General features: G+C 37.8%; 1 protein-coding gene across 21 annotated transcripts in view; it reads right to left on the reverse strand.

The window, feature by feature from the left end:
- CACNA1D (calcium voltage-gated channel subunit alpha1 D) overlaps nt 1-18945 on the reverse strand; it is a 188172-nt gene that overhangs the window by 29967 nt on the left and 139260 nt on the right. For 13 of the 21 annotated variants that reach the window (XM_035337848.1, XM_035337847.1, XM_035337846.1 and 10 more), the window contains 7 exons: nt 9349-9387; nt 8801-8929; nt 7981-8046; nt 6679-6770; nt 4202-4361; nt 3038-3165; nt 2827-2923 (listed from right to left, as the gene is read on the reverse strand). In XM_035337848.1, coding sequence (XP_035193739.1) covers nt 2827-2923; nt 3038-3165; nt 4202-4361; nt 6679-6770; nt 7981-8046; nt 8801-8929; nt 9349-9387 — 711 coding nt within the window. The remainder of the gene's footprint in view (nt 1-2826; nt 2924-3037; nt 3166-4201; nt 4362-6678; nt 6771-7980; nt 8047-8800; nt 8930-9348; nt 9388-18945) is intronic. The other 8 variants (XM_035337850.1, XM_035337858.1, XM_035337857.1 and 5 more) reach the window with 1 other exon arrangement.

Consider the following 18945-nt stretch of genomic DNA (forward strand, 5'->3'; position numbering starts at 1 on the left):
ATGTCTAACAACCCTTTCGGTAAAGAAGTTCTTCCTAACATCCAACCTAAAACTCCCCTGGCACAACTTTAGCCCATTCCCCCTCGTCCTGTCACCAGGCACGTGGGAGAACAGACCAACCCCCACCTCGCTACAGCCTCCCTTGAGGTACCTGTAGAGAGCGATAAGGTCACCCCTGAGCCTCCTCTTCTCCAAGCTGAACAAGCCCAGCTCCCTAAGCCGCTCCTTGTAAGACTTGTTCTCCAGGCCCCTCACCAGCTTTGTAGCCCTTCTCTGGACTCGCTCGAGCACCTCCATGTCCTTCTTGTAGCGAGGGGCCCAAAACTGAACACAGTACTCGAGGTGCGGCCTCACCAGAGCCGAGTACAGGGGGACGATCACCTCCCTGGCCCTGCTGGCCACACTGTTTCTTATACAGGCCAGGATGCTGTTGGCCTTCTTGGCCACCTGAGCACACTGCTGGCTCATATTCAGCCGACTATCAACCATCACTCCCAGGTCCTTCTCTGCCTGGCAGCTCTCCAACCACTCATCTCCCAGCCTGTAGCTCTGCTTGGGGTTATTGTGCCCCGGGTGCAGGACCCGGCACTTGGCCTTGTTGAACTTCATGCAGTTGACCTCGGCCCATCGGTCCAGCCTCTCCAGATCCTCCTGCAGAGCCTTCCTACCCTCGAGCAGATCGACACACGCACCTAACTTGTCATCTGCAACTTGTCATAAGGTGTCATCTGCAAACTTACTGAGGGTGCACTCAATGCCCTCATCCAGATCATCAGTGAAGATATTGAAGAGGACCGGCCCCAGCACTGAGCCCTGGGGAACACCACTAGTGACCGGCCTCCAACTGGATTTGACTCCATTTACCACGACTCTTTGGGCCCGGCTATCCAGCCAGTTTCTAACCCAAGGAAGTGTGCGCCAGTCCAAGCCAAGAGCAGCCAGTTTCTTGAGGAGAATGCTGTGGGAAACGGTGTCAAAAGCCTTGCTGAAGTCAAGGTAGACCACATCCACAGCCTTTCCCTCATCCACCCAGCGCGTCACTTTGTCATAGAAGGAGATCAGGTTCGTCAAGCAGGACCTGCCCTTCATAAACCCATGCTGACTGGGCCTGATCGCCTGCTTGCCCTGCAAGTGCTGCGTGATGACTCTCGAGATAATCTGCTCCATGAGCTTCCCTGGCACTGAGGTCAAACTGACAGGCCTGTAGTTTCCCGGGTCAGTCCTCCGGCCCTTCTTGTAGATGGGTGTCACATTTGCTAGCCGCCAGTCAACTGGGACCTCCCCCGATAGCCAGGACTGTTGATAAATGATGGAAAGCGGCTTGGCCAGCACCTCTGCCAGTTCTCTCAGTACCCTTGGGTGGATCCCATCCGGCCCCATCGACTTGTGCACATTCAAATGCCGTACCAGGTCACCAACCGTTTCTTCATGGATAGTGAGGGCCACATCTCTCTCCCCATCCCCTTCCACCAGTTCAGGGTACTGGGTATCCAGAGAACAATCGGAATTGCCGTTAAAGACTGAGGCGAAGAAGGCATTAAGCACCTCCACCTTTTCCTCATCTCTTGTAACTAAGTTTCCCCCCGCATCCAGTAAAGGATGGAGATTCTCCTTAGTCCTCCTTTTCGTGTTGATGTATTTATAAAAACATTTTTTGTTATCTTTAACAGCAGTAGCCAGATTGAGCTCCAGATGAGCTTTGGCTTTTCTAATTTTGTCCCTGCACAGCCTCGCGATATCCTTATAGTCCTCCCTAGTGGCCTGCCCACTTTTCCAAAGATTATAAACCCTCTTTTTTCTTCTAAGCTCGAGCCACAATTCTCTGTTCAGCCAGGCTGGTCTTCTTCCCTGCCAGCTCGTCTTTGGGCACGTGGGGACAGACCGTTCCTGCGCCATTAAGATTTCCCTCTTGAAGAGCGCCCAGCCTTCCTGGACTCCTCTGCCCTTCAGAACCACCTCCCAAGGGACTCTACCAACCAGTGTCCTCAGCAGCACAAAGTCAGCCCTCCGAAAGTCCAATACAGTGGTTTTACTGGTCCTCTTCCTGGGGGGACCAGTAAAATATGCTGTCCATAATGCTGTGCATCTTTTATGCTATCTACATAGAATGAGTGCAAAAGTGATTTTCTTCTTTGGATTAGCCTCTTCATTAGAATTCCTTAAATAAATTAATAATTGTTCATCTCCTTTGTGTTGCTTTTCAACTCTTACATTACAATGTAATTTATCCTCATCCAGTTTACACACTGTGCTTAACAAGTTCTACTTGAAATTTCTGCTAATTTTCAGTCTTCTCGCTTCTGGACATTGTTTGGATATTGTTATTCATTTCTGCGTGGTTTATCATCTTGCAGTCCACACCCTTCAAACTCAGATCTATGTTTCACATGCAGCAAACAGTCCATGAATGCAACTGTAAAAGTACTGTATCAAAACTTAATTGCGACCTAAAGTAAACTACCGCCCTCTTCTCCCTGGGACTAAAGAGAAACCAGAAATGTCACTGGGTCACCAGCAATGCTGGGCTGAGGTAGTTCATATATGTCACAATAATAGATTGATAGATTTACAGACCAACTCCTTTTATTTTCATGCTCTGTAAAGACTTTTATGTTTACAAAAGCTACTCAAATGGGTACACTGAAGGAAATGACACTGATTTGGCTGCTTTAAGTTAAACCTGCATAAAACTGGGAAAACCCGAGTGGAGGACACCTTGTGAATAGACAGGTTTACTGCGCGTACAGAACACACATTTGGCAGAATTGAACGAATGAATGAATAAACTGTGAAATAAGCCTACAAAGGAAATAGGGTAAAGCCTACCTTGCAGGCCACTCGGTGAGGGCATAATTTGCCAAAACCAAGTGGTGGCTGAATGCGTCTCAGTAACGTAACCACATCAAGATGCTTTATTCTTCCCCTAGAACCGACACATATCAATTACCAAATATGCATGCATTCTCAAAGAATATACTATGCTCTGCTTTTAGTGTTTTTATCAGATAAATCTTACCAGAGAAATGCTCTAACTTACTTTGCCTCAGGGTCATATTCTGACCATATCCTTTTGAACTCATCCAAATGATGTGGACCCAGGATGGACCAGTCACGTGTCAAATAATCAAAATTATCCATAATGACAGCCACAAATAAGTTTATTATCTAAAAACAAAGCAATTAAGAACACAGATCTACTTGATTTTTTTTTGGAAATACAAATATTTTCAATAAATAACTTTAGAAGGTAGGAATTTTAGAATTCAAGTAATTTAATAAATTAATACATAATAATTTTTGTCAAATACCATTGAATATCACAAAAAAATACTTGCTGACCATTTAACTGCTTAACTGGAACTATTAAGCAATCAAATGACAGGAGTGTGATTCTATTGTATAATACTCAGTCTTTGACATAGTCTTTTGAATGTTTTTGTTTTTCTTCCTTGACTTGCCAGATCAAAGAATGGATCCAACACGTTTGACACTGTGTAGATTTCAAGAAACACCTTTTATATTCATAGGATTCACTGACATGACATTGAGACTTCTACCTATGTTTCATCAACATAAAAGATGACACAAGAGAAGGGGTATGTTTACAGTGGTCCAGGATTCTGTTTGACCAATCTCCTTTCGCAAGGAGAACAGTACTGAGAGCAGAACAAATCAACCAGCTTAGCCAAGACAGCTGCAATGAGGAGAAAGGGATTTTTGCAGATTGTTTTAGAGCAAATAATGAATTATGCCATCATTAGGAAGAAAGTTTATAGTCTGCATCTTGTGCACTAAAGTCTGAGCACCCTTTGTAGAGACACATGTCCAAATTCTGATAAGTATATGCAATACTAATAAGTCCAATGAACTGCAGCTTCATTATTAATGAATATTTAATTACATTATTGAAAAATGCATTAAATAATAGCTGATGAAAAGAAGGTTAACAGCTTTCAAATGTCCAAGGAAGTGTTTCACGTATAGAGGGAGGCCTGTAGTCTGAAGAACATCTTGCACATGAGAATTTATTAGCTTTCAGTATAAGATACAGGATTTAGGAGCGTGTATGAAAAATACAACCTTGCAAAAATATTTTAGCGGTAGGATTCTAAATTCTTCTCTGAGACTACTACTCTTTTAGTTGAGAAGAAATTCAAAATGTTAAAACTTATTTCTGCTAATAAGCACAAGTTGAACTCACCAAAAATGCACAAAGCATGTAAAAACTGATAAAATAAATGATGGCAAAATTGCTTCCACACGTGTACTCTTCCCCAGGATTATAATCAGATTCTGGATCACAGCGTTTTCCAGGCAAACATGCCAGCATGATTTCCTGCCAGGCTTCTCCAGTTGCACACCTTCATAAGGTCACAAAGAGAATTAAGTATTATTTGATCAAAATGAAGTAGAATGGATTTAATTTGTTACATTCTGATAAAACATTTGGAGCTGTACATGCACAAATGTGATGACAGGCCTCAAACTCCTCAGAGCAGAAATTAATTAGAAATTACAGAGCATGTGTCAGAAATGACAAGTTTAGATCTGACACTACAGGCAAATTTTATAAGGTACACTAGTACACTAGAAAGGCTCATGTGTAAAAATTTGAACTCCAAGCTGTCTTTTACAAGTTAAATACCTATTGCAGTGGGGTTGCTGTGTATGGAAGTGGAGTTATTGTATAAAAAAAACTGTAATAAATGTTAAAAGTAAAAGCTGAGTTGCTTTTTTCTCTCCATGGCCGAGGAAATTTTTATGTCTCTTATTTCTGCAGTTGCCTTTTTTTTTTTTTTTTTTTTTTTTGCATAGTTGGGTAATGCCTGCATACACACCTGTGATTTCAAATACTTAAAAACAACCACTTACCTATGACTTAGTTGCAAAGGCAAGTCTTCACATGCATAAAGTGACTTAGCTCTCATTGGGTCTAGTCAGCTACAGTGCTCTGTATCTGTACAGATGTTGAACCTATGGGATTCTAAGTTCATTTTTTCAGTAATACACTCTCTCCCTCTTTTACATTCAGCTTATTTTCTGGGGATGGTCAAGCATCTTATGCAATATTATAAGTAATTTTCCACAAGAACTAGAAAATGATTTGGGGTTAGTTTATGGTTTTTATTTCCCTCACGACATCCCCAAAGTTTTATTCCAAGCTTTTCTAAATTAAATAATGAAACCTGAGAAAAAAATCCAAAGCAATTTGAGAGCAATGAACTGAAAGAAGGGGTCATCTGAGAACTGTATTTTTTTGCTCAGATTTTTAAGTAAATTGTTTTTAACAGAGGATGAAGTGTACTTTTGAAACAAAATAAGGCTGTCTATGAATTATTGATCTATAATGTGTTTTGCATATGCAGATGTTCTTCAGCATATCTCAAACAAATTCAGTTTGGGCTTAGATCCACAGTGAATGTGGAAGAATTGTCACATCTGATGATACATTTTGGTTGAGAGTCAAGTAACAAGCAATGCAGTGAGAGAGGGAGTTAGGAGAATCTTATCAAGTAGAGATAAGAGTGCTGATGGCATTAAACTAGGACACTACTTAGTGTTTTTGCTAACTGTGGTGCATTGTGCAAATTAACTAAAGCAAGAAGCCTTGGGCCCTTTACCAAGGTCAGTCTCCTAATGAGAGTGTGAGCCTGTCTTAAGAAACTGGTAGAAACTGGTCCTGTGGATGGACAAGAGCCAAGGAGCAACTGAGTCTGCACACAGACAAGAGGTCAACTAGCGGTGACGAGGAAGAGTCATCAATCTTCATCCCCACAACCCCTGACGACCACCACCAGGGGACAGTGTGCAAGCGCAGATGGGAGGAGTTTATGGAAATGACTCCTTGGAACTAATTTTAATATGAAGTGGGACAGGTTATGAATATGTATAGGCATATTGTGAAACTTCATGCATATGTAACTCTTTGCATGGCAAGCTGCCGCGTCAGGTGCACACGACTTTGGTGGGACTACCCCCGTGCTGCCCAGAGCTGAATAAACATACCTACTTTACAATCTTACTGATTGTGGACGTCATTTTCTGCAAGTCAGCAGAAGGCCTAGATGAAACCACAGCAATCGTGGCAAAGGTTTACCCTGTTCTCAAGCTCTCTACTGATGAAGATTCCATAATCCCCCAAGATCATTTACACCAAGGTTTAGCTACCTTTATTATCAGTAGGTTTTTCCTACTGATATCTCCCTTCTGCAGGCCACACCCCATTACTTTCTCTTTGGAAAATATAAAGAACAGTTTACTTTTTTTTCACCTTTGCAACAACCTTTCCTTTTTTTTTTTTTTTTTTTTTTTTTTTTTTTTTTTTTTCCAAACCATCATGCTAGCTTGCCTGTGCTTCCACAGAATAAAAAAGGGCAAAGTCTTTTTCACCTTCCTCTACGCCTGCAGAGAGCCATCAGGGCTGACTATTTAGGCTCCACCTGAAGATAGTTCCTCCACAAATGCACTGTTCCATAATAGCTGTAATGACTTCAGGCCTGCAGCACCTGATTAGACAGTGGACACTCAGCATACAGCTGTAGAAAGTACATGCTTGTTATAGGAAATTGCTTCTTACTTGCAGACACATTTTGAACAAATCCACAGCAGAAAGGTTACAGACATTTCTTACAGACCATTGAGACGGGATGCATTAAGTAAGGGTTCAGGTTTACTCACCTGAAGAGGAGCAGCACGGCTTGGGGGAAAGTCTGAAAATTGTTGTTTCTGTTTATTTGATTGTTGTCCCTCATGGCCACTTTTCCAAATACCTACAGAAAAACAGGATTTTGACTTTCATCCTAGAAACCTGTACTGGAAGAAGCTATAGGCATTGTAGCCTCAGATGTCTGAAAAGCACTTTCACAAATGTACTTACCCTTTTGAGTAATTCATGAGATTTTTCCTGATAATGTAAATGCAGTAAATATATCACACCTACAAGATAACTGTTCATTTTAATTTGGCATCATCAAGTCATTATAACACTAATACCTTCTCCTGTATTGTAGGTGACAAAATATTTGCTTTAGACTGGCACCTAGAGTCCTTGAGTAAGATTAAAACCCCACTACAGCAGATATTGTGCATACCTGTAGTAAGAAATAATTGCTGTTCTGAAAACCTTGAATCTAAACAGACAAATTAGATGCAAAAGTGGAAGCCAAAGCATAGAGTCCCAGCCTGAGCATTTTGTCCCAGCCAGAGATGGAAATTAGTTCACTTCTCCAAAATTAAACTGCAATTCCTTGGTTGCAAGGCCATTCTTTTTCCTCACATTAATAAACTGATATTGTCTTAAAGTACAGTAATGGCTGTTATTTCATTTTGAGAGATTAAGCTCACTGTGCTCTGTACACGTGCTGCTGGACTGTAAGGATGTAAGCTGTTTTCAGACAAAAAAAGAAGATTAAGAATCAGGAAGCAAATCTACTCTCCATGTCATGTTTCCTCATCTCATCATGTTTAATTAGGGCTTCCCTTGGAGCTGGTTCGGGAACCTTACAACTCTGAGATCAAAAGAAAACCTTTTTCTAATCCTTAACTAGATTCTTTTCCTAGTTCTAATTTTTTCTCACGGAAGACAGGAGGAAAAACAACAAAAAAAAAAACACAAAAAAAACACCAGGATTTTAATGCCATATTCCCAAAACAAATCTATAGTAAAGAAGCCATGCATCGTTTCATACATTTATCCACAAGAAGAATAAACCTCACAGTGTATGAAAGAGGAATGGCTCCCCTCAGCAAATCAAGATACTATAAGCTCACACCCAGTTCTCTTTTATCTTTTTGGATTTTCTGACTGCCAAAATCACAGCCAATAAAAGGTTTCTACATTACTCTGAAAACTCTGCCTCATACATAGCACCACTATAAAAGGAACATTTCAATAAGCATTTTGGTTAACCGGTCTCAGAGTAGCCAACACTGAGCTTTTGTTTAATACTAAGGAAAAAAACAAACAAAAACTATAATTACCTGCATTCCAATGACAGCATAAATGAAGAACAGCATGGCTATCAGAAGGGCAACATAAGGCAGAGCCTAGGAAAGGGACAGGTGCATTGTCTTTTAATAATTTCACACCATAATTTCAATTTACATTTACAAAATAATTTCTCTGTACACCATGGCACTTCCCAGGGGTTTTCTTCTTATGCAAGTGCTTAAAATGTTATTACCTGTCATGCTTAATATTCTGCCACATACAATGAACATGAACTTCATTATACTTTAAATTACTTCTGCCAGTAATCCAGGGGGAAGAGCTATCTTTACCAGTTTTAGATTTTATTTTCATTACTACTACTGACAACACAAATGTACTTCCCACTATACTACATTAACTTCACATTCTTCAGAATTTTCAGGAGACAGGACTGACATATCTATTTGCTACACTTATGAAATCAGTTTTATACAAACAAAATATTAAATTTCTCTTTTGTAGTCATATAATAAAAATACGTGGAAGTTAAAGACCTGTGTGTGTCAAACCTGTATTTTTTTTTAATTTCACAAAAAATCCTTTTTAGACATACCAAATAATTTCTTAAAAAGTATTGTAAAAATCTCATTATAACAGTTAACCTTATATGACAAAGAATGACCCTCGGTCTCACAGAATTAACTGGCAAAGTTTCTTTTAGCATTAACATGCAAATGAATTTATAAATGTAATTACTGCTAGCATGAATTTCAAAAGAAATGATATTTGCACTCTACAATGTATTATATCACAAAAATTGGTAGGTAAATAGTTGTAATAATTAAGCAACTTTAAATAAATTTTGCTAACCTGAAATGACTTAATAAATGTCCACAATAAAGTTCTGATCCCTTCTCCTCTGCTAAGCAGCTTCACCAACCTCATCACCCGGAAAAGACGGAAAAAAGTGATGGAGATTCTAGCGCTGTCTTCGGAGTTCTGAAGAGTATCATGGAGAAGTCAAACCAAATACAAACTCAAACATGCAACACTTCCAGATAAACAACATCAAATGCAAAGGTGGAAGAGGTAAGATTTGAAAATGTATCTTGAGGACCTTTTCACCTTGATAAGAATGATATGAAAGGAAAAATTACATGCTAAAAACACAGGACCTGTAGAAATGCTTTACACATCACATGCATTTCCAAGTTTTCTGGTTTGTTAATAAGGATCATATTGGGTTTGTTTGTAGTAGACTTCAATAGTACACTGACAACAAATGCAAACCACTGCATACACCTTTGTAGTAGGACAGTTATGAAAAATACATAAAAAATTGGTGGAAAATAGAGACATGGTAAAAAGAATAAACTCAAGTAGAGGTAAAACCACTGGGGTCAGTTTACTAATCTTACCCCAGACTCATCAGTTGTGACTGTTTCAGTTGGCTTTGGCTTTAAGAAATTAAGAACATTAAATATTAAAATCAAGCAAAAGATCAAAAAATCAGCTTCACCATAAATAGAAGGAAGGACATTTTTCACTTCTAAATGTAAATGAACATCTTTCAACTCAATGTACTTCGTGAACATTAAGTATGTATTAAAACCTTCCCTAAGCATTTCACATTGGCTGACACACTAAAACATTGTTGGTGATATTAAATCTGCTTGTATAGAACATGTTTAAGAGAGTCAACGTAAACTAAATACAAAATAAAATGCCTACTCCCATGGTAAGCCAGTCTAAATTAGACACAAATTTCCATGGTTGTATGAAACTGTAGCAGTAAGCCTTAGGTAAAACTCAAGAACAAAGAATTTCTAATTTTTTTTTTTTTTTTTTTTTTTTTTAAGTTGATTACTCCATCACTGGAATCTAACCATATTAAAGATATTGTTGTTTTATATCACATCAGGAGTTCTTTTAAAGCAAAGTAATATATGTGAGTTCATTCATTCATTGATGAGCATCAGGCTCAGATTTTTCTGCTAAAGTGGCAGACAAACATTTTTAGCGCTGTAACAAAAAGCTAACTCTCCTCTGGTGGTGCAAATGAGAAGGCAAAATTTGGAGTCTCTCATCACCTATAAAGTACCCGTATATTTGAGCTGATATAACAGGATTAGACATGGAGAAAGGGTTTCAGGATTTAATTGACCCCTTTGAACGATATGTACAACCCACATGAGCTACAGGTAGGGGAGAGAGGCATACCAACTTCTTGTTCAGAGCCAAACTCTACGTCCTGTGAAGAAGAAACTCACTTCTCTTTTTAAAATGTCTCTGTCTGTCTTTGGAGAAACTGTCCCAATATCCAAAATGGCCAGACACTTAGGCAAAGCAGCTAGCAAAGCTTACAGGACCACATGCCCATGCTTGCTTGTGCACGGAGAGATTCACTGCAGTTTCTTCAAAACTGGATGGAGAAGTCTTTAAACACTTTATAGCACTAGCAAAAACTGAATTTGGGAGGTTAGATCCAAGTGATGGCTCTTACTCTCTTGTCATACACCTTTATCAAGTGGTACTTCTCAACAATTAGGGTGACATACAGTGGCAGTAACTGTGATGCCTCCCCAGTGCTGCTTCCAACACACTGAGGATGCATTGGACACACTCTCAGTGCCACATTTTTCTTTGAGACTGAGTAAAATCTCAAGCCTTGCTGTTACCTAGGATAAGACCCAGAGGGAAAGACGGGAACAGAGAGCAGATGAGTCTTTTGAAAATACTAGCAGTATATCATACAAACATACTATGGTAAAATAATAATAACAACAACAAAAGAATAGGTAGCACTTTCTTGAATCCAGATCATTAGCAGTATTTATTAAAAGACTAATTGTTTTATCTGTTACTTGTTTTTCAAAACATATATAACAAAGGCATCAAAAGTGACTAAAAAATGAGGTAAAAATAATCATTTGTTCAACTATATGCAATCTCTATATATGCATTATTGCCCTGCTAGCATTTCAGTATTTTCTGAAACAGTTCTAAAACTGTTTTAGGGGTTATTACTAAGGGAAGGCATTAATGTTAACAAAAACCCAGCTCCCATCATTAGACTTTAGTAAGCAGACTTTAGTAAGTTTGTTAAATCAGCTGTCATGTCTAAGCTTTGTAAGCACCTGTATAAAACACATACAAATAAAATACTGTCAATAAAGGAGTGTTGCTGCATTAGAAATGCCCTGCGTATTTCAACAATTAGAAATAAAACCACCAAAATACTGATTAAGGAGAAATCCATAATCACAAACATCATAAATGTCAAAATACCACACAATGCTTAAACAGTCTGACAAGGCTGTCTAACTACATCAGCAATAAACCTGTACTAGTGCACACAGACCCACATTGTTGATTTTTCGGTACAGAAATAATTCCTCTTTATCTGAAACTTTTAAAGGAAACAGGTTTCAGATGAGGCCTGAAGTTTCATATTAATATCTGATAACTGGCATGCTGCGACAGTCCTAATCATTAATCAAATTAATTAGCATTCAATATTTTGTGTTATTAAAAATTAAATGCAGTGTTTGACAGGAAGAGAACATATTAAATTACAAAATCTTCACAAGCTGACACTAAAAGAATGAAATAAAATGCTGGATTTTGCATTTGGGATCTTTCCCCACTAGGAGAAAGATTGGGCCCCAATAATCTAGGAATGGTATTAGGAAAACAATATATAATGGAATATATAATATCAGAATAAGCATACTTTAGTCCTACAGATTTTTAATTTCATTCCAAAAGAAAAAAATAATGAAGAAAGTGTATGCATTAAGATCACTGGATTTTGTTACTAAAAAACTCGTAAATGGAGGAATATGCTAAAACAAACAAACAAACAAAACAACAAAAAAAACTTTTCTTGCATATTGATTTTAATAAATGCTTATTTCCCAGTTTTTACACTGCAGGCAGAGATCAGATTATCAGATTACCAAAACTGCATGTGAACAGTTCTACTTCCCACTGCAAGTGCTCAGAAGTGATGATTTTTTTTTTTTTTTTTTTTTTTTTTTAACGTGATGTCTGATTAGCTGCTGTTGGGCAGCAGTAGGATGTCAAATGCAAGCAGTAATAGCAGGCCAGGAAAATGCCCTGCTCACAGCAGAGAAATTGTACAAAAACACTGGGGTGCTGAGATGGGGACAGATGTTAGAAAAAAAGAATGAAAACAAACTCCTGGTACCTGAGGATCTTTTCCACTGGAGATGAAAACATTAAGCGTCTGCCCATCATTGGCCAACTGTTTTGGGTACTGACATTTTAAAGTGGGTGTATCTAATTTTTTATCCTCTCTGGCACTTCCCAGAGTAATACATCAGCTCAGTTCACATTATGAATAATAATTCAAATTAATTTAGTATACTGACAGACCAGAAGCAATATTCATACTTATTTACAAAGGAATGCTAATCTAAGAGAGAAAGTAACATTTGTTTATGTTGAGCCAGCACCAGTAATAATAACATCTGGGAAACTAAGATTTTGACACAATTTTCAGTAACAGAGATTGACAATAACAGTGAACATCTGCTTCCTCCAGATAAGGAAATAAACATATACTATCCAAAGACAAACTTATTTACAACTTCAGTAATATTGCTTAACATGTACACACACAAGTAGGTGGCACATTATGTAGGAAAAGTATTGAGTAGAATTGAGATGGGGCAGGTTGAGCTGTCTTTGGAGGACAGTTGCTGACAAGACTGCAAGTCCAAGTATTTTTTTGTGGCCAGGCTGTGCCTACAAACTGCTCTCATCTTCCACCAATGATTCCAGTACTACCCGTGTCCCAGACATGGGCACTGGCAGGCCACTCTCACATTTTTTGTTCCCCGTGGGACTATATGATTTTGAAGTTGGCAGCTGTGCTTCTGGCATCACTGCTACGTCTGGTAATGGGCACGAGGTTAGAGCAGAGCTAGAATATTTATTTTTATATGAGCAGCTTCTGCTTTCACTGCTTGCCCAGCAGATGCACTGCGATGAGGTAAACGAGGACAGAGACTGGCTTTATTATTCTCCTTTCTGTCAGCCCTGTGCCAGCTACACAGACAGCCTAGTTCAGCAAAGCACCTCATCTCTCCATAAATTTAAGCCACTTCTTAAATACTTCAAATAGATTCTAAATCAGTAATATATATTTATTTTTCTTAATCACAGCTTAATACAGCAGTTTTCTTCCCAAAATAATCCTAACCCTCAAAAAAGATTAACCAATGATCAGCCAAAATTTCTGATTCACTAATTAAAATGTTTGCAACCTGCTGGTATTTATTGCTGCTCACAAAAAATTTAGCATGTTTCCTAAACTGTAATTCCTCTTTCCATCTCTTCATATTGCAACTAAAGCTCCAAATAAACATCCTAACTTTTGAAAAGCTTCAATGTCAAAACTGTGATTGCTGTGGCACTGATTGCATCATGCATTGGACGCAAACCATAGTGCTGTATTTAGGGAAAAAATAAAAATAAAATAATAATAATAAAAAAAAAACATGGTGCAAAAACTGTGGATGTTAGTAGGCAGTTCTTGTTATATTTTGTGCTAAAGTGTACTACAGTATGCAAAGCAAATTCATCATAATGATGATGGAATCATGATTGCAAATATAGCAGGAAATATGCAAATGACAAATACATACAATGACAGTAACATACACAAGAAAGCATTCAGGTTGCCAAAATGTCATCCAAAACATGTAGTGCATGTGCACCTATGTATGTACACATGATTCCTTCAGAGAATAATTACTGGGATTCAAATTTACTACTAAGTAATTAGTAGTAATTCTTACCACTCTCTATATTCCCTGTTCAACATGAATCAAATGCCCATATGCATCATTTAGTAAAAACTTTGAGTCAATGTGAAGAACCCCAAGATAGTAGATTAAGAAGCATATTTTTCATTGTTTCCTGGCATATTTAATAAATTCATGACATCTGTTGATGACATGCAATACTGTTCTCGTAACAGTCCAAAAAATATTCAGTTGTACAATAACTAAATTTTCAGTATTAACAGCTTCATAGAAGGAATTCCAAAACTGGAATCCAGAATCTCTTACAGGGGGGTGGATGCAAGAGCAAGCCCCAGCCATCCCAGCAGATGCTCCACAAGCAGCCTAGCAAACAAAAAGTCTCCCACTGTCCTCAGTGTTACACACTGCATACTGCTGAAATGGTGACAATTTGGCTCCTTCCTGTCAGATGACAGAATATCTGATTCTGGTTTTGCAAGAGACATTTTTTGGTCAATCTTGTTGCTTCTAACCACTGTTAGTTGTTCTGGTAGTGTAAGCACTGAGTAAGTCTCACGTTTGCAGTGCTGAGCTCCATATGAACAGATCTTTCTGAGGAGCTCAGGAGGAAGATATCAATGCTCTTCTTTGAAGTTCTTTAGCAAAGAACCTGAATCTTACTGAACTTGAAGCATAAGATTAGGTTCACAGGGGCTGCATAAAACATTTTCACAAATGAAAAGGAAAGTGAACTCTCCGTCATTTTCTTGACATTTTGGCAGCACATGAATGGTAAAAGAAATGTAAAAAAAAAAAAAAAAAAAACAAAAAAACACAAACAAACAAAAACAAACAAAAAAAAGTGAATCAAAACCTCTGTATCTACTACTGTATATCAGTGTGATCATGCCTTTAAGTCATCCAGTGCTGGTCATCCAAATGGTTTCTGAACCATCAAATATGAAGATAATTTTGTACAGTCAGACCAGGTTGAACCATGTCTATTATTTCCGTTTAAGAGCTTATTCATTTACTAGGAATTTATTTCCACTTATTTCTCTCTCATTGCCTTAAGTTAAGGATGTTCATCTCCCAGAATGGGCTGACCACATATTGAGTCTCACAACCACCGCCCTGTTTTTTTGTTGTTGTTGTTTTTTCTTTTTTTAGAAAAGTTAAAAGGAACCATTTTTATGACCACACAAGATCTTGTGTGTCATGTGATTTTTTTGAAAACAAAAGGTTACAAAAAAGCCAGAGTAATTATATAGAATTTAGTAGTGCTTTAAAATTTTGTATTTCTATATCATATATATATTTACTTATATATACTTGCCTCTAAAAATTTCTAAAAATAAAATGAACATGAAAACCAATTAGGCTCATAAAAAGAACTGATTAAAGGAAATGATATTAAATGACAAAGTGAAAAAAAAAATCACAGAAAATAGTGTGTTGCCAAAATATATGTTGCTCTGAGGTGGTTCATTTCTGGAGCCGGTCACTGATCCAGTCCTTGAGGATGCTAAGCAGTCCTGTAAATTGCTGAACATCTTAAATACATTGATTTCCATGGGCACTGAGATATTCAAAGCACAGTAATTTCCTGGATAGCATGTAAATGAGAGGTTACTGGATCAGAAGAATCAGCCTCAGGGCACCATACACATTATCATAACATTTCAAAAAAATAAGAAAAGGAACAGCAAAATAAAAAGAACACATTTAATTTTCAAAACTTAATACTGAAATCAAGGAGATATGTAACTAGAAAGTCTAACCCACTCACTTGAAAAAAACTGTGTCAGATACAATATTGTTAAAATTGCTGGCCTTTAGAATTAGTCTGAATGTATACAGCTGAAATGTCACAATGAGGTCAAGTTGTCCCCACCTCATGAGGCAATTATGTACGCTAATCAACAAGAATGTTTAATTAATCTCAAGTCTCTGTACATTATTTTAAGTATTCACATCCTTTTAAATCTTCATTTATACCAACCAACTAAGAGGGCTGCAACTTGATCAATTACAATGGCAACAAGATGTGGGTTTACATCAGTGCTAGCAGATTACACTGTTTCAGACCACCCCTCAAACAAGGCTGAGCTTCCTCAGTTTAAGTAGTTTCTCTACTGGGAATTTTTACAGGTACCATTTCAATGGTGCCTGAAATCCCACTGAAAACAAAGTCTTGTTAGCATCTTAGCAGAGCTGTGGATTTCCCAGGATCACTGTTAATGTAAGATAAAAGTACAGATGGAATGGTATATTTCCAAATGCTGAAGAAAATATTGAGAAAGAGATTCTAAAACACTAAGTTTGTACTACACAAACTGACACAAAACTAATGAAGTAGGAATAATTCAATACAATCAAAACAATAAAAGTCATTAAAGAAAGTTCCCTGGACACAGCAGTATACACTGTTTCATGCTGAAAATGGGAAATCAAGCTCAGAATTATATTGAAACTGAAACACATTCATCACTTGCACAAACACAGCACAAAAAAAAGGGTGAAAAAAGACCAGAAACAGACAATACTTAGTACACAAGCAGTCTGCTGTGCAGTGCTCAAAGACATCAAAGATAAGCCTTTTGTCTAGTGAGTATAGTATGAAAAAGTAAGAAATGCAGTGCTAGTTCTTGACTGTGGGGTGTACTTTAGCTGAAGATCACTGCTTGATCTCCAGAGTAGTTTCAAGACAACTGAGTGAATCACTAAGAAGTCCGTGTTCATCACAGCTGAAAGCTCAGCAGTGATCAGTTACAAATAATGCTGTCAAATTAACACTGTCCATACAGCAATAAATGCAGGGACATCTATAATTGCAAAAGTACATTTTGAGCTATTTTTCAATGTCTTCACAAGTAAGGACATTAGGGACAGCAATTCTTAATGAGTAGGAGTACCACTGCTTCATTTTCTTTCCAGTAATGCAGTCAGTCATGAGACTCTTGATCAATTTAACATAAAATCAGTAAATAAAAATTTAAGGGGAATCATGCTTAAAATTATTTTGATTGTGATTATTCTTTGAGCTGGCTGTATGTAGAATTTGCAGCTGTATAAAGGAATTTGAAGTCCTTAGTGAGATAATAAAGTGTGTGCATTTGAAGGCATTCTGCCATCTTAAATAAATAAAAGAATACATTTGTTTTCTGTATTTGTGTGAAATGTATTTATAATATGTATTATTATGCTTACCAAATAGACTAGAACCTAAGAAGTTTAAAAACTATGCACATCACTGTTTCTCAGCAGCAGCCATTGCAGTTAATTGATGTTATTGAGGCCAAAGCTAATACCAACTGAAGGGAGGCCTGTATGAGCACAGTATGAGAACTGTCTCCTTTGGCAAACAGCCATATCCTTGCTTGTCTACTCACTTCTGCCTCACCAAGGCCCACACTTTTGCCAGTAGCTTGTGCTCAGCACCTGATCCAGGAAACTGTGAAGTCCCTGGTCACTTGCGGAAGCAGAGCTCGCAGAGCTATCAGTAGGAAGAAGGACTGTGGGTGAAGGCTGTGTAAACTCACAGGGATGCCAAAAGTAATCTTCATCAAACCAGAGGAACCAAAACAAACCATTGAAACAAAACCTCAGTCTAGACCAGCCCGAGAAATCCAAGCTCCTGGTCGGGTGGTTTACAGATCACTGATCTGAACAAAGCATTTTAGTTTCATTTTGTTTTGTTTTCTCCTCATGCTGGAATGCCTGGAACAGATCACAGCCTTTTCAAACACAGTTTCTATTCCATGTTCCTCAGCAACCTTTTTACTCTGGTATTCACAGTTCCAAAACTAAGTTACTGTCTAACTGAAGGTCAGGGTATCACTTCTGCTATTCACTGGAGCAGTGATCCTAAAAATCTGGTTCCTGGCATGAACCACTTTGAAAAATATATTTTAATATGTCTTTTCTCTGAGAAACTGTTTCAACTAAATGGCAGTGATAGCCACGGAAAGGATAGCCAACTTTAAGAAACAAACAAACAAAGAAATAAAACATATAGCATGTATTCTTTTGATAAAAAAATGTATCTAGTACCAAACTGTGAACACTCTTAGCAGACCCTTTTTTTTTTTTTTGGTAACAGTATGTAATGCATAGGGCTTAGAGCCACTGTACACTGCCCCCCTCTAAGACTTTGGGTATATCACAACTTTTCTGCCTTGCTTCTCTCAAATATAAGATAGAGATATTGCAATTATATTCACCACATAAGAGCATTTACTGAAAATTTAAAGTTTTTTCAAAGATGTTGCATATTAACTATCCCTACGAAAAGAAAGCATTTGGGTAATTAATAAAATCTATCAGAGAAAAAAAAAAAAAGTATCTAGCAAGTAGCTTACCAAACCAATTTTATGAGAAAAGGAATGTTTTTAGCCAGCTCATAAAGTGGGACTGATGCACAGAAATATGCAATCTTCAAATAAGATAATACCAGGAAACCACTTAGATCTACAGCTTTCCCTGATCAATCTGTTCTTTGATAGCTGTGAATGTTGGGGACCTGCATCTCCATGGGTATTTGTGGATAATTTTGTTCTCAGAATGCCAAGCAGGCAGGATCTCCAGCAGGTGTAATATGCTAACTACACCTGCTGACTCTGCACTCACTGAGCATTTTTGGTTGCTGAGTTGGATACAAGTCTCACTAACTTAACCCCCCATTTTGAGCTCTGAACAAGCACTAAAGAGAACAGGCATTTCCCTCTGAAATTTCATTTTGACTAGTTAAAGAAACGTGTAAGTATGGACAGCATTTGCTCCAGAGCTGTTCTGTGTTTTGTTATCTTTCATTTATCTTTTTCATCATACAGCTTTCCTTGTTAAAACCAGCAAGTCATATAGAAAATAAGAAAAAAACAATTTCCCTGTCTTTTTGTTGTCCAAACACCTACACATGTAGTGGCCATTAATCAAAATTTTGGTGAAAAGGTGGAGTCTTCAAATAATTTTAAGAGTAAATTAAATTTCAAAACATGTACTGCAGTATTGGAAAAGGAAAAAAAAAGGAGAGAGGGGAATAAACACTCTATTTTCCATGGCATGGAAGTCCTTATTTTCTCTGTGTACCTTTCTTCCACTACCTCATGAGACTTAGGTGCTAAAACCACTTTATAAAACATACCTCCCATGGAAAAAAATATATATATATTTGTTAAGCTAAGCCATTAAAGCAACTTACAGATGCTTAAATTATCTGAGTCAAGCTACATACAAAAATCACCG

This window comes from Oxyura jamaicensis, chromosome 12 (assembly GCF_011077185.1).
Source record: "Oxyura jamaicensis isolate SHBP4307 breed ruddy duck chromosome 12, BPBGC_Ojam_1.0, whole genome shotgun sequence".
Lineage (NCBI taxonomy): Eukaryota > Metazoa > Chordata > Aves > Anseriformes > Anatidae > Oxyura > Oxyura jamaicensis.